Source organism: Emericellopsis cladophorae, assembly GCF_022114955.1.
Source record: "Emericellopsis cladophorae strain MUM 19.33 chromosome Unknown NODE_32_length_265932_cov_108_382166, whole genome shotgun sequence".
NCBI lineage: Eukaryota > Fungi > Ascomycota > Sordariomycetes > Hypocreales > Bionectriaceae > Emericellopsis > Emericellopsis cladophorae.
The window spans coordinates 23066-36223 of NW_026250957.1; the positions used below are offsets into that span (position 1 = coordinate 23066).

The window sequence follows — 13158 nt, forward strand, 5'->3', positions numbered from 1 at the left end:
CGGACCGCGGTGACTAAGCAAAGAGGGGTCTGGAGATGGCTGGAATGAAGGAATTAGCACACAGCACGATCGAGAAGAAGAACAACAACGAACACACACACTAACTCGGGCCGTGCCTCCACCAAAGCGGTCACGTGTCCGACAGCATGTGCTGCCACGTGAGTGGGAAATTTTTCCTCCTATTGGTTGTCGACTGCTTGAGTGTGGCAGTGTTGATCCGTTTGAACAAGGATACCGGGTGAGTCCTCGAGCAGGTAAGTTCTGTTGGACCGGAGTTAACTGTGCAACGCTGGACAGTGGGCCACGAGGCGCGGAACCCACTTTAGCAATTCGTTTTGATTGAACGCAATGCGTATTACTTAAGCAAGAAAATTCTCTAGGGCCCCAAGGTCACAGGAGGCCCGGCCAAGTAGAACAACAATACAAAGAACATGCAACCTACGTTTCAACAGATATTTATATGATATATCTCTTATTATTCCTATATGAATAGTTAGCATTATCATATATTCTCTGGAGTTTAGGGTACTTAGGCCCGTATTCGCATTTGGCATCTACCTTGGACCACACATCGCTATTATTATTACCTCCTTGCAGGCGCACAGTGAGCAAAAGAGGAGGGACCCGCACATTGATGACGTCTTACCCTGTGATGTCGCTTCAAGGCTGTGTACTCTGCTGATGGCGGCGTAGCTTCTTTCTATACACCTGGTAGATCTGTGCTGTACGTCATACGCTTAGCTCTGGGTCTTTTGGAAGGGCTTGAAGTGCTAGATTCATACTAGCCTCATTATTTGGAACTGCCGTACTTAGTTGGTATAGATTAATTGATCAAATAACGATAATATGGAAGAGTCGATTCGTGGGACATTGGCTTGTCTGGGATATTCGCTTATCAATCACGTTACGCCATCTGTGGTATAATCAAAACACACCGCTACAAAAGGACCGTCCGCTCCATAATAATTTCAGACGCATCTCTTTTTACTGCAGCGGCTACTCTACTTCAGGAAGATCGAGTCATCGCAATGTGGTCACGCGCACTCACCCCTGCAGGAGTCCGCGAGCATCTGAAGCTTGTATATAAGAGCCTCAATTTTCGAATAATACCGCGACCAAGAAGTGTTCCAAGAGACATAGACCACCAACACCCTGAAGCCTAGTCCTCTAAGATTTTCAGACTCGAGTATATCAGCATGTACGACCTTGTCGTAGTTGGTCATGGCATTGCCGGCCTCGCCGCTGCAGTATCAGCTGCAGAATTCTCGCCCTCGTCGCAGATAGCCGTGCTAGAGCATGCACCAGAGCATGCGAGCGGTGGAAACTCACGCTGGAGCCCTGCCAACATGCGAATGCCATCTGTCAATGAGGTATTACCAGGCTTCGTGGACGACATGGTGGCTGCAAGCGGAAGTGGTGGCGACCGCGCGTATTTCGAAAGGCTGGCTAGCCAGGCCCCTGAAGCCCTCCAATGGCTCGAAAAGCAGGGGGTGCAGTTTCACGCCATGGACTATTTCTTGAAATCTTGGCCTAACAGGATCCAGCCTATTGGCAAAGGTGCTGCCATTGTGGAAGCCCTCAAGCAATCAGCCAAATCGAAGGGTGTCCAACTGGTGTATAATTGCCGTGCCCAGCGACTTCATCTTGGCCGAGGACAGGCCATAATTGAGGCAGCTGATGGGCGACGAATCATTGCCCGGTCTGTTGTGCTTGCCAGTGGTGGGTTTCAAGGCAGTCCAGACATGCTGCGTACTCATCTTGGTCCTGGTGCGGAGACGTTGAGACCGATATCACCTGGGACGGCCTGGAACGCCGGCGACGGCATCCAGATGGCGCTGGCCAACGGAGCCAAGGCCTCTGGCGATTGGAACGGAATGCACAGCGAAGTAATCGACCCACGGAGCAGTCAGCCAGCGCCACTGGTCCTCAATTACCCGTACGGGGTTGTGGTGAATCAGGACGGAAAGCGGTTCCTAGATGAAGGTGCTGGACTCGTGCATGACACGTGGGAGCATCTTTCCAGAACCATACATTTTGACACACCGGGCCGCTTAGCCTGGGCAATTTGTGATTCCAGATTTTTTCAATTGGAGGACCATGAGGCAGCTATCCGCTCCGATATGCCGCCGGTGACAGCGGACACGATTTCTGGTCTGGCGGCACAGATGGGGATGCCGGAACAAGCGCTTCTGAACACAATCTTAAACTACAATGCAGCCTGCAACGCAAACATGTCTGACTTTACGGCGGGCCGGCTTGATAATCTCGCCACTACCTCAGGCTTGCAACCATCGAAATCGAACTGGGCTAGGCCGCTCGACGCTCCGCCGTATACCGCATTCCCCTTAGCCGCGGCCATTGTCTACACTTTCGGCGGCATTGCGACTGATGTGGAAGCGCGCGTTCTTGGCCAGAGAGGCATCATTCCTAATCTATATGCTGCAGGTGAGATTACTGGCCATTTCTACGAGAAGGCTCCAAATGCAGTGGCCGTTATGCGGGCACTCGTCTTTGGACGTATTGCTGGCCTCCATGCCATAAGCTCCCATTAGACAGAGAGAAGTGTACCGTTGGGTTAGTAGGGTTAGTAGGGTTGAAGGGTTAGGTATTGGCTATCTAAGCTATTCTGCTCATGTTATTTTACAGTGGTAGTTTTTAAGTTATGAGAAATAAGAGATAATACTTTGATAGCAATACACATGATACACTTTGGAGGTTGTGTGGCCATTCAACCAAGATGCATCTGCGCTGTGTGTGAGTGTCACGTGCTGGTCACGTACACGCACAGGTACGATAGCGATAAGATAGCATTGATAACGCCGCAGCCAATCAGGCTGCGCGCACACGATCCGAGGAGCAGCCGCGCCATGCCTATTTAGGCTGGCCGACTGGCTGCCTAAGGACGTTTGAATTGATTATCCTTTTCCACCTGTTTGATCTGCCTTTAGTGTATCAGAGTGGTAGTAATTCTTAACTCCCTTATTAATCAAACAACCTTAAATAACTACTCGATTAATCGTAGGAAGTTCCCTAGTATTTCATAGCTATTCGTTCCCCTTGTATTCCGTCGCGCGCTTATCAGATCAGCGCCAAGGGGCTGTGACGAATAGCGTGACAACTTCCCCCACCCACACTATAATTAGGCTGATCTTCCCCACAAAGGATCAGCCTTATAGCACCTTATCGCGCAGAGCCTCAATCAACGCGCGATCAAGCCGCTGATTACGCTGCAATCGCGGCTATTAATCGGCAAAAAACACGCGCGCGTTGCCTTATAGGTGAATTAAACTGCGTACCTCTTGATAAAAGTAGGGCGTAGTATATATATTACCGTAAAAAGCGCGTATAATTAAGTATAACACTATAAAGAGAGCCCCTACCTATATCGCGGGAATCACCTACTTTCGTGTACTCTTTTAAAGTCTAAAAAATCAATATAATAGTAAAAGAATCACTATTTTAATCTTTACCTTACTTTACTAAGTAGCACTAGTCGGCTAGATTTATCTAAGGAGGGTCTGAATACTAACTAATCCTATAAGGAGATAGATCTAGAGATAGAGAGAGCTTACGCTACCTTTCCTAAGAGGCGAGCCTCCTAGTGGCTAACGATAAGTTACTAGGCGCTACCTTAGCGAACACGGTTAAGTATAGTAGAGTCTAAGTCTATTAATAAATATACTTAAACTATTATACTATTACTAACGTTCTAACTTATTATCGGTTATTAGATATCGCGAAATTATAACCTATAATATACCTAAGCTTTCTAGGTCTATGCCTACGATAGCGGGGTCGTAGAGGAGGGCTAACGAATTTTCCGGCGGTTAGGAAGAAGACTTAACTCTTCTATTATTACTATAGCTATAACCCGCCTTACCGGACCTTCCTCCCTTACCGGACCTTCCTTTTTCTCGGCCTAATAAATCTTTTATTACTATATATAGCGCCGACCTATAGAATAACGCGCCGCTATCTAGAGAGCTGTCCGAAGACCTAGTCGACCCCTTGCCGAAAGACCTCTTCGGCGATATAACGCTACGTAAGGTCACCCGCTCGAAGATAAAGAGATACTTATTAACTAAGGCCGACTTAACGAGCACCCTTAAGGAGGCCTTAGAAGATAACCGTTACGTATAGTTTATTAAATATAGAGTAGCGTTACTAAAGGCTATCGAGAGCTACTAAAGCGATATCTAGAGTTACTAATACCTAACAATCGTAGATAACCGTATCGCGATCGCTTATAGTAATATTACGGTTATATTAGCGAAGGAAGACCCTTAATACGAATACCTACTCGAAATAGCACTAATAAGCCGAAACTTTATAGAATAATACCTCGAAACCTAAAAAAAACGCTAGTTACTTTTAGTATAAGAACCCGCTTACTATAATAACGGGTAAAGAGGAAGACGAGTATTATATCCCTATTGTAGCCTTAGTGGATAACGAGGAACCCAAGGACGACAGGCCCCCGCCACTGCCCCCTATAACGAAGACTAAGAAAACGAATACCGACAAGCCTACTAATAAGCCTGCAGACAAGCCGCCGCTGCTAGCGCGGCCCTATAGCCAATAAGGAGGCCGTGGTCGAGGACGAGGAAGAGGTCGTGGCCTGCTGTCAGGCTAACTAAGACGATCACGCTATAACCTTTTAGATAGTGAGGACTCGGACCTAAGTAGTAGCTCGGACGACGACCGCGATAATAATAATAACCGCGACGATCGCGGTTATTAATCGGAAGATAGCCTAGGACTCGAGCCTCTCCGACCTAACCTAGAGCTCTCTATCTCGAAGCGCTTAAAGAACGAGCCTATTAGTAAATTCGACCCCGACTACTTAGATTATAAAGAATAGGGCTTGCTTACGCCGTAAGGTAAAGACCCGATCTATACGGACGTGGCGATATTTATAGCCTAATATAAGGAATACGTGATAGGCGATAAATACGGGCTATAAGGACGATATAGCACCTTACTAGCCGGCGCCAGCTATAAATAGATAATAACCGAGCTAATAAGCGAAGAACGCCGCTAGATTAAACGCGGATCTATTAAGACCTTTTATAAGAAGCTTAATAAGAGATTTAAGCTATCCGCGGCCGAAACTAGTAGCTATTTATTTAACGGTAAATATTATATCTCTAACTAGCTTACTAGCGACTTAATTACTACCTTTATTTAACGTAAGGTAGCCCTAGCACGCTAGATAAGTCTGAAGCGTGATAGAGATATTATTTAAGCTATCTAGCCGTTAATTAACGGCGAGATCTTATTAGTAACCTAGCGCCCGACTTCTAGCTAGTCCTTAGAGCGATAGATTAGATACTTTATTAATAGTAGATAGATAATCGATGCCCGGGCTATTAACGCTACGCGACCTCGCGGCTATTCTCACGACTCACGAGGCTAGCGCGCGCGCGGTAACTTCCGACGCCGTGACGACTATACTTCTAACAGCGGCCGAGATAAACGACTATAATACTATAACTCTCGCTACGAGAACCGCGGGTCTAGTAGCCGTGAGGGTAGCCGTGATAGCTATCGCGGTGATAGCCGCGACCGCGATAACGCACGCCTATTCAATCGCCGCCGCGATAATAATCGTGCTTATAACCGCGACCGTAGTAAGCGTGACGATAGATAAGGCTTCCGAACCTATAAGGAGGTTAAGTTCGAAGAAGAATATAAGAATAATATAACGGAGGATAATACTACCGACGGCTAAGAGGAAGTCGTTAATTTTATAATAACCCGCGAGGGTAAAGCCGCGATATAGGCTACCGCCTTCGTTAATATAATAGCTACCGCTATTATATCGGTTATTAATATTACGAAGACCACGGGAAGGTTTAAATATAATACCTATACCTAAAGGTTTAATAACGAAGATAGCTAGAAGTAATATACTTTAAGTAATATATATATATTAACGGCTTAATTCTAACGCGAAGCCTAGATCGCTAATACTAAGCGATAGCCTTATGCTACTAATACCCTAATTATCGAAGTTAAGGCCTCGCTAACGGTAATTAAAGTAGCCGCCCTTATAAGCCGCTTACGTATAGCGTATAATAACTTCTTATTAATACGGATAGAGGTTAAGCCCTCCGCTAATAGACTATTAATCGCTATATACCCTAATTCCGGCTACGGCACGCCCGTTATTAATACTAAAGTCTTTTAATAATTCGATTATATAATCGAATATCGATACTACGCGATAATTTAAGGCGTCGATAGAGGGAAGATAGCTATAAACGAATTCGCGATCTTTACCTTCTTCGCCGTTAGCCGATAGAACGGTTAGAATATTATAGCTAAGTTCTAATCTAGGGCTTAGGTCCTACTATCCGTCGGCTCTAACGCCTTACTCGGTAACGTATAGCTTAAACCTTACAGAGCCTCTATTAACTATAATAAGGATATTATTAGGATCGGCGCGTTAAACGACTTAGAGATACCTATTACGGTAGTTAAGGCAAAGGCTGCCCCGGTGAATAAGGTCGTTAAGGCTATAAGGGATTATACGGTCCTAGCCGGTATAATAAAGCTCGTGCTAGCCTCGTGGAAGGAGCTACCGTTAGGCAGAAGCTTTACCTTTAATTCTATATATTTATAGGCTATGCACGCCCTCGTTAACGACCGCACGGGACTAAACATCCTCCTTATTAACTATATAGAGGAAGATATCACGATCTCCCGTAAGTAACGCCTTAGGTATATTAGCGAATACGAGGAAATCGGCTACTAGGCCTTATAGACCGAGGAAACCGCGAATTTCCTAATAACTAATGATAGCGCGATAGACCTAATAGGGTCTTTTAAAGTTAACTAACGCTAGGGCCGTAGTAATTAATAACGAGCTAATAGCGCCGCTCTATTAGACCGCGATAACCTCGATAATACCGAGGGATCTAATATAAGTAAAACACCCTATCGCGAATATTATAAGGGTCCTCTATAGATCACTAAGACCCCCGACCTACCTGAGACTATTATAGATAACGGTATATACGTTTACGCCGCCGATAGTAGGTTCCGCGATAAGGCGATAGCGCTACTATAACGCTTTAATAAAGTCTTCACCGACATAGGGCTTATAAAGGTACCAGAAGACGACGAGTTAATTATACTATTAGTTAATGATTAGTATAAGCATAAGGTTACTTAAAGACCTTATCCTTAAGGTAAGAAAGAGCGTGACTTTATTAACGAGATATACGAAGCCTTATATAAGCAGAACCATATAGAATACGCGACTAAACTAATACCTTTTACGGCACCCCTTTTCGTGGTCTAGAGGGTAGTCGACGGCAAACGCAAGGGCCGCGTTATTATTAATCTACGAGCCTTAAATAAGGTAGTCGTGCCGGATAATTACCCCCTACCGCGGTAAGACGAGGTTATCCGCTCCTTAAGAGGTGCCACGTATATCACCGTAATTAATATATCTAGCTTCTTCTTCTAATTCGCGGTTAGAAAGGGATATCGCTATAGGTTTACCGTAATAAGTCACCGAGGTCTCGAGAGGTTTATAATAGCGCTAATAGGCTTCTATAACAGCCTTACGTATATATAAAGATTTATAGACCGAATCTTACGGCCGCACGCTGACTTCGCGAGAGGCTTTATTAACGATATAATTATCTACTCTTAATCCGAAGAAGAATACCTTCGACACCTCGAAATCATCTTTAGCTTGTTCTAACGACTGAATGTGATAATCTCTCCGAAGAAGAGCTAGATCGGATATCTATTAGCGTAGGTTCTTAGCTTTAGAGTGGACGGTGTTAGGTTAGCAACGACTAAGGAACGAATAGCTACCTTCGCCTAGCTTAAGTTCCCTAATAATTTAGCTACGTTAGAGAGCTATATCAGCGCTATAGGCTTCCTACGGTATTTGATACCGTATTTTGCCAAGCTAATTAATCCTTTGTAGCGACGTAAGGTCTAATTACTTAAAGCTGGCCGCGAGGTAGGCAAAGTGGCCGATAATAATAAGAATAAGCATAAGGCCTATTACCGCGTTACGATATTCGAGCCTACACGGGAAGAGATTATAGCCTTCGAGGCCGTATAGTCTGAAATAGCCTCTAGCCGTATATTAACGTACGATAACCCTAACAAGCGCCTATACTACTAGGTTAATACGAGCCTCGAACGTGGCTTCGCGGTAGTTCTATTCCATACTAAAGATAACTACGACTAGCAGCCCGGATCTGTGATACCCGCTACCGTGGTTAGACCTATCCTCTTCGCTAGCCGCACGCTTACTAACGCCGAACGCACCTATGGACTAATAGAACTCGAATTAGTAGGCCTCGTATAGGCGATATAGCGCACCTATATAATTATATAGTTATCTAAGCAGCCGATACGCGTTTTAATAAATCACTTAGCGATTAAGCAGATCCTAGCTAAATCTATAATAGATACGGCTAGTATAGATAGAGCTAACCGTAGATTAATCACAGCTTCGATTTACCTCTCCTAATACGACCTCGAAGTCTATTACGTTCCCGGTAAGAAGAACTTCGTGCCCGACGTACTTAGCCGTCTCGAAGTAGCCGAATCAGACCCGTTAATATAACGCAGGCACCCCTAATACGTGGCGTTAGAAGATATATACGTGGCTATAGAAGCCGTTATAAGTAACGAGACGGTTAGCCAATTCCTCGAAGGCTACGTTAAGGACCGATATTAGTCTAAGATTATCGCGATAATTAAGGATAGCGAGGACGTTACTAAAGCTTCGACCGGCCTAGATAGAATAACGCGTTACCGAATTAATCGCCGCCACAGCGTACCTTTCTTCTAAGCCGCGAATAGACTACTACATAACGAAGTAATTAATAGATCTATACGCCTGTGCGTGCCGTAGTCGATAATCGACGATATAGTTATAATAGTATACAACGAACGTAGCTACTTTAGTATCGACCGTATACTAAAGGAACTACGAGGCTTCGCTATTAAGAATATAACCGCCAAGGTCACGGCATATATCGTAAGATATAGATCTTACTACTTAGGCTAGACCGACCGCTAACAGCGCATAGGAGTATATATACCTATACGGCCTGGCCCTCTGCCGATATAACGTATCGCGATTGACTTTATCACCCGCCTACCCCTAACGTTAGCCGTAGACTCGCCGTGGGCCCTAACTAGCTTCGATACCTTCGATTAGATCCTTACGATCACTTATACCGCGAGTAAATAAAGCCTGCTAATCCCTGGCTATAAGATATATACGTTAGAATATTAGGCGTAAGCATTAGCCCGAGCTTTAATACTAGCGGAACGGGGTCTTTTATTAATTATTATTAGCGACCGAGACCGTAAGTTTACTAAGCCTTTTTAGAGGGGATTATAGAAGGTATTCGGTATAAAGCTAGCGATGATAATAGCGCACTACTTATAGGCTAACGGATTGGCCGAACGCCGTAATTAGGTGGTTAAAATAGCGATACGGCTAGCCTATATCGAAGAGCCGGATTATGACTAGAAGCTACTGCTTCTAGCGATATAATAGAATATTAATAGTACCTTTAACGTCGGTAGCTAATATAGCGCGCACGAGTATATCTACGGCTTTAGACTTAACGGAGTGTTCTAAGCCGCTAATAACCCTGACGCCGAGACGCTACTATATATAAGAGAGGCCGTGAGAACGACGGCTTAATTAGTAATAGACCTTATAGCGATAAAGGCTAAACGATAATATAACGCCAAACACCGACCGATATAGCTATAGGCCGGAGACCGCGTATACCTTAATCTTTATTACGGATACTACCTCGCTAGCCGGCCGAGCCCTAAATAGTCTTAGAAAAGGCTTAGCCCCTTTACGATTAAGCGGATAGTTAACGACCTCGCCGCCGAATTAAGCCTGCCTAGTAGTATAAAGATATACCCCGTGATATCGGTCTAGCACCTTAAGCCTGCCCACGCCGGCGTATACGTCGACCCCGAGCCTAGGCCTATAGAAGCCTTACACGACGTTAAAGATAATAAAGGAGATATATACTACGAGATCGAGAGGCTACTAGATAAGCGCTAATTAAAGGACGGAATAGTTAAGTATAAGGTTCGTTAGAAGGGTTAGAGCCCCTAATACGACTAGTAGGTGGAGTCTATAGGTATTAATAACGCCGCGATACGTACCTTCGAGGAGTAATTAGCCCGTAAGAAGAAGTCCTTAACCCCCCGGAAGGGCAATAAGTTAAGGCGCTAAACGTAGACCGCGGCCGTATAATAGATTAGACCTATTGCCGCCGCGATAATATAGGGAGGAACGATCGATATAATATACGGAGATACGATTATAGATAGAATAATAAAATAATAAGGTATTAATAATAATAACGAACAAACGATTCGTACGAGTGATAATAGCGCCGGACGAGTATTTCCTTGGTTTGGATAGGCGTTACCGGGAGTTACTAAGGGTAGTAACGATTTTCTATATGGCCGGCACTATGATATACTTTAGAGGTTATATGGCTATTTAATTAAGATATATCTACGCTATGTGTAGGTGTCACGTGCTAGTCACGTATACGCATAGGTACGATAGCGATAAGATAGTATTAATAACGCCGTAGCTAATCAGGCTGCGCGCACACGATCCGAGGAGCAGCCGCGCCATGCCTATTTAGGCTGGCCGACTGGCTGCCCAAGGATGTTTGAATTGATCATCCTTTTCCACTTGTTTGATCTGCCTTTAGTGCATCACGGTTATTATTTAGCTAGCCTTTAGGAGCCTTCTTAGGGTGAAGTTTCTAGTATTTTTCGCGAGTATATCGACGAGCACGAGGGCGTACTATATAACCGTAGGATAGGATCTCGTCCTTATCCGTGGTGTTACTACTAGGGTTAGCAGCGGTATTACCGCTGCTGTTATTCTAGTTATTATTAGAATAACCTTATCGACTTGGTTGCTTGACGGTGGTTATATTTATAGATAATAGACGCTCCTTATTAGCTTCTTATAAAAGGTACTTTAGTAGCTTGACTTTCGTGATATTACCCTCCTTAGTCTGATTATGTTTCTAGTTAGAATATTAGTTAGGGTTAGTGTTCTTAAGAGCGTTAAGCGTCCGGTTGACCTATATCGTGTCATTAAGCTAGATTTATTTAGAGATTGTATTTTAGAGGTATTAGAACTTGTCGAGGAAGCTTCGTAGAGAGTTAAATTTCTCTTACTTTATCTCGAAGAGTTCGGATATTAAATCGTCGATAGTATTAGTAAGGTTTTAGTCTAGAACGGTATAAACCTTTATCTATATATCGTATGCTAAGTCGACCTCGATATCCTATCCTCCTATCTTTAGTTAACGCTATACGATCGTGGTTATGTTAGTATATATAAGGGTCTGAGCGCGGTTATCGATTCTCTTATCGCGTGATATCGTAAGGATAGCCTCGATAAGGTAACGCTTAAGGGCTATGCCTCTAGCGATTATTAGAATAGTATTCTTCTATTTAATATAGTTCTCCGCTTTTATAAGTTTAGGTACTATAAATAGGAAGGCGTTAAGGGATTAGTCTAGTATTACGGCCGATCCGGCCGTGCCGGCTATTTTTATTATTATAAAAAAGTCGTAAGGGACTATTAATCGTGAGAAAAGAAGGGGAAGAAGAAAGCCTTATATTATAGGATTGTAGAATAATTAGTAACTCGAAATCTGATAGCAGGGTGATACCGCTTGGGGTAGGGTGATGCCACTTAGGGCAGGGTGATGCTACTTAGGGCAGGTTAATGCCGCTTAGGGTAGGGTGATACCACTTAGGGCAGGGTGATGCCGCTTGGGGTAGGGTGATACTACTTAGGCGAAGGTGTTAATAATCCACGAACTTGCGCGTGTTTGTTAATAAAGATAGTACGTTATATGTTATCTAGAAGAGGAAGTTTATGAAATAAGAGGTTGAGTTTTCGACTTCGAGGAAGATCGAATCTTTTATAACGTTATTACGGTTAGTGAAAGGTTTTATAAGCCTGGTTATAGGTTAGGTGTGTGCCGTGTGAGGCCGCGGTTAAGTATGCGTTCAATGACGCGGTTGAAAGAAAGAAAGAGGTTAGGCAGTGGAAAAAAAGAGGGCTTATAACCTATAAAGATAGTGATGAATAATAGCTCAGAAGAGAAGGAAGATGATGAGTTCTCTATCTGAAGAACATACTAATGCTATAGAAAAGAAGGAAGAACGCGATAGCGCGAAGATGCTGCCTTTGAGGGCAGCTGTGGGCCGAATGGGGGCTCATAGGTGCGCACCTAGGTGCGCGAATAGGATTACTTAGTTAGCCAAAACCTATAAATATTACTTGCCTACTAATCAGATACTTCGGGATACTTTCCTTAGGAGTATCTAAGCGAGCCTTATCTTCTAACGCACGATTAAGGCACTAATTATTATCTAAAGGCTCTTTCGTAATTATAAGCGACCCTCTGACTATCGGAGAGTCTATTAATAATACCTTACCCCCCGAGAACGAATATCCCTCTCGTAAAGCCCTTATCTAGGCCGCTAATATATAGGCAGCCGCTAGGGGCTACGTATTCGTAACTATTAAGTCGAAGTTATTAACGAGCGGCCGACGGATTATATTCCTTAGCTATAATCGAGTAAAGACGAGGCCGAGTAGCTCTATACCGCGCATACGGTCTACTATATTAAAGCGTATAGGATACTAATTCTCGGTGCTCGCGAAGGAATCGCTAGATAAGTCGGTCTAGTACCTCGCGTATCGTGCTAATAACTTTAGGCGTTATAACCACGGCCTTAGCTTTGATATTATCGCTTATCTAGTCTATCGCTAGTTATCGTAGACCGATATAACTTCTATCCACGCCTTTACGAACGCTAGGATTATACCTAAAGAGATTCGCTCTTACTTACGCACGCACTCTAAGTCTAGCACGCGAGCTACCTAGCAAGATATCTATAACTATATCGCGGAAGGCAAGCGATCGCGCTAGGAAGGCTAAAGTACGATTCACGCCCTCGCTAACGAACTCGAGATAGAGGGCTTCTAGAGTCGTATTTATTTCGACGACGATAGTAGGGTTATAGCCGTGATATTTATATACCTAGAGTTATTAGGGTACCTATGTCTATACCTAGATACTTTTATTCTTAATTATATATATA

General features: G+C 44.0%; 1 protein-coding gene across 1 annotated transcript; it reads left to right on the forward strand.

Moving 5' to 3' along the window:
* Positions 1 to 1196: 1196 nt before the first annotated feature.
* J7T54_002847 (uncharacterized protein) lies at positions 1197 to 2552 on the forward strand (the record flags this gene model as incomplete). Its single annotated transcript, XM_051507475.1, has 2 exons — positions 1197 to 1983; positions 2107 to 2552. 2 exons carry the CDS (start codon positions 1197 to 1199, stop codon positions 2550 to 2552), a joined length of 1233 nt encoding a protein of 410 aa, XP_051361307.1.
* Between the last annotated feature and the right edge of the window lie 10606 nt (positions 2553 to 13158).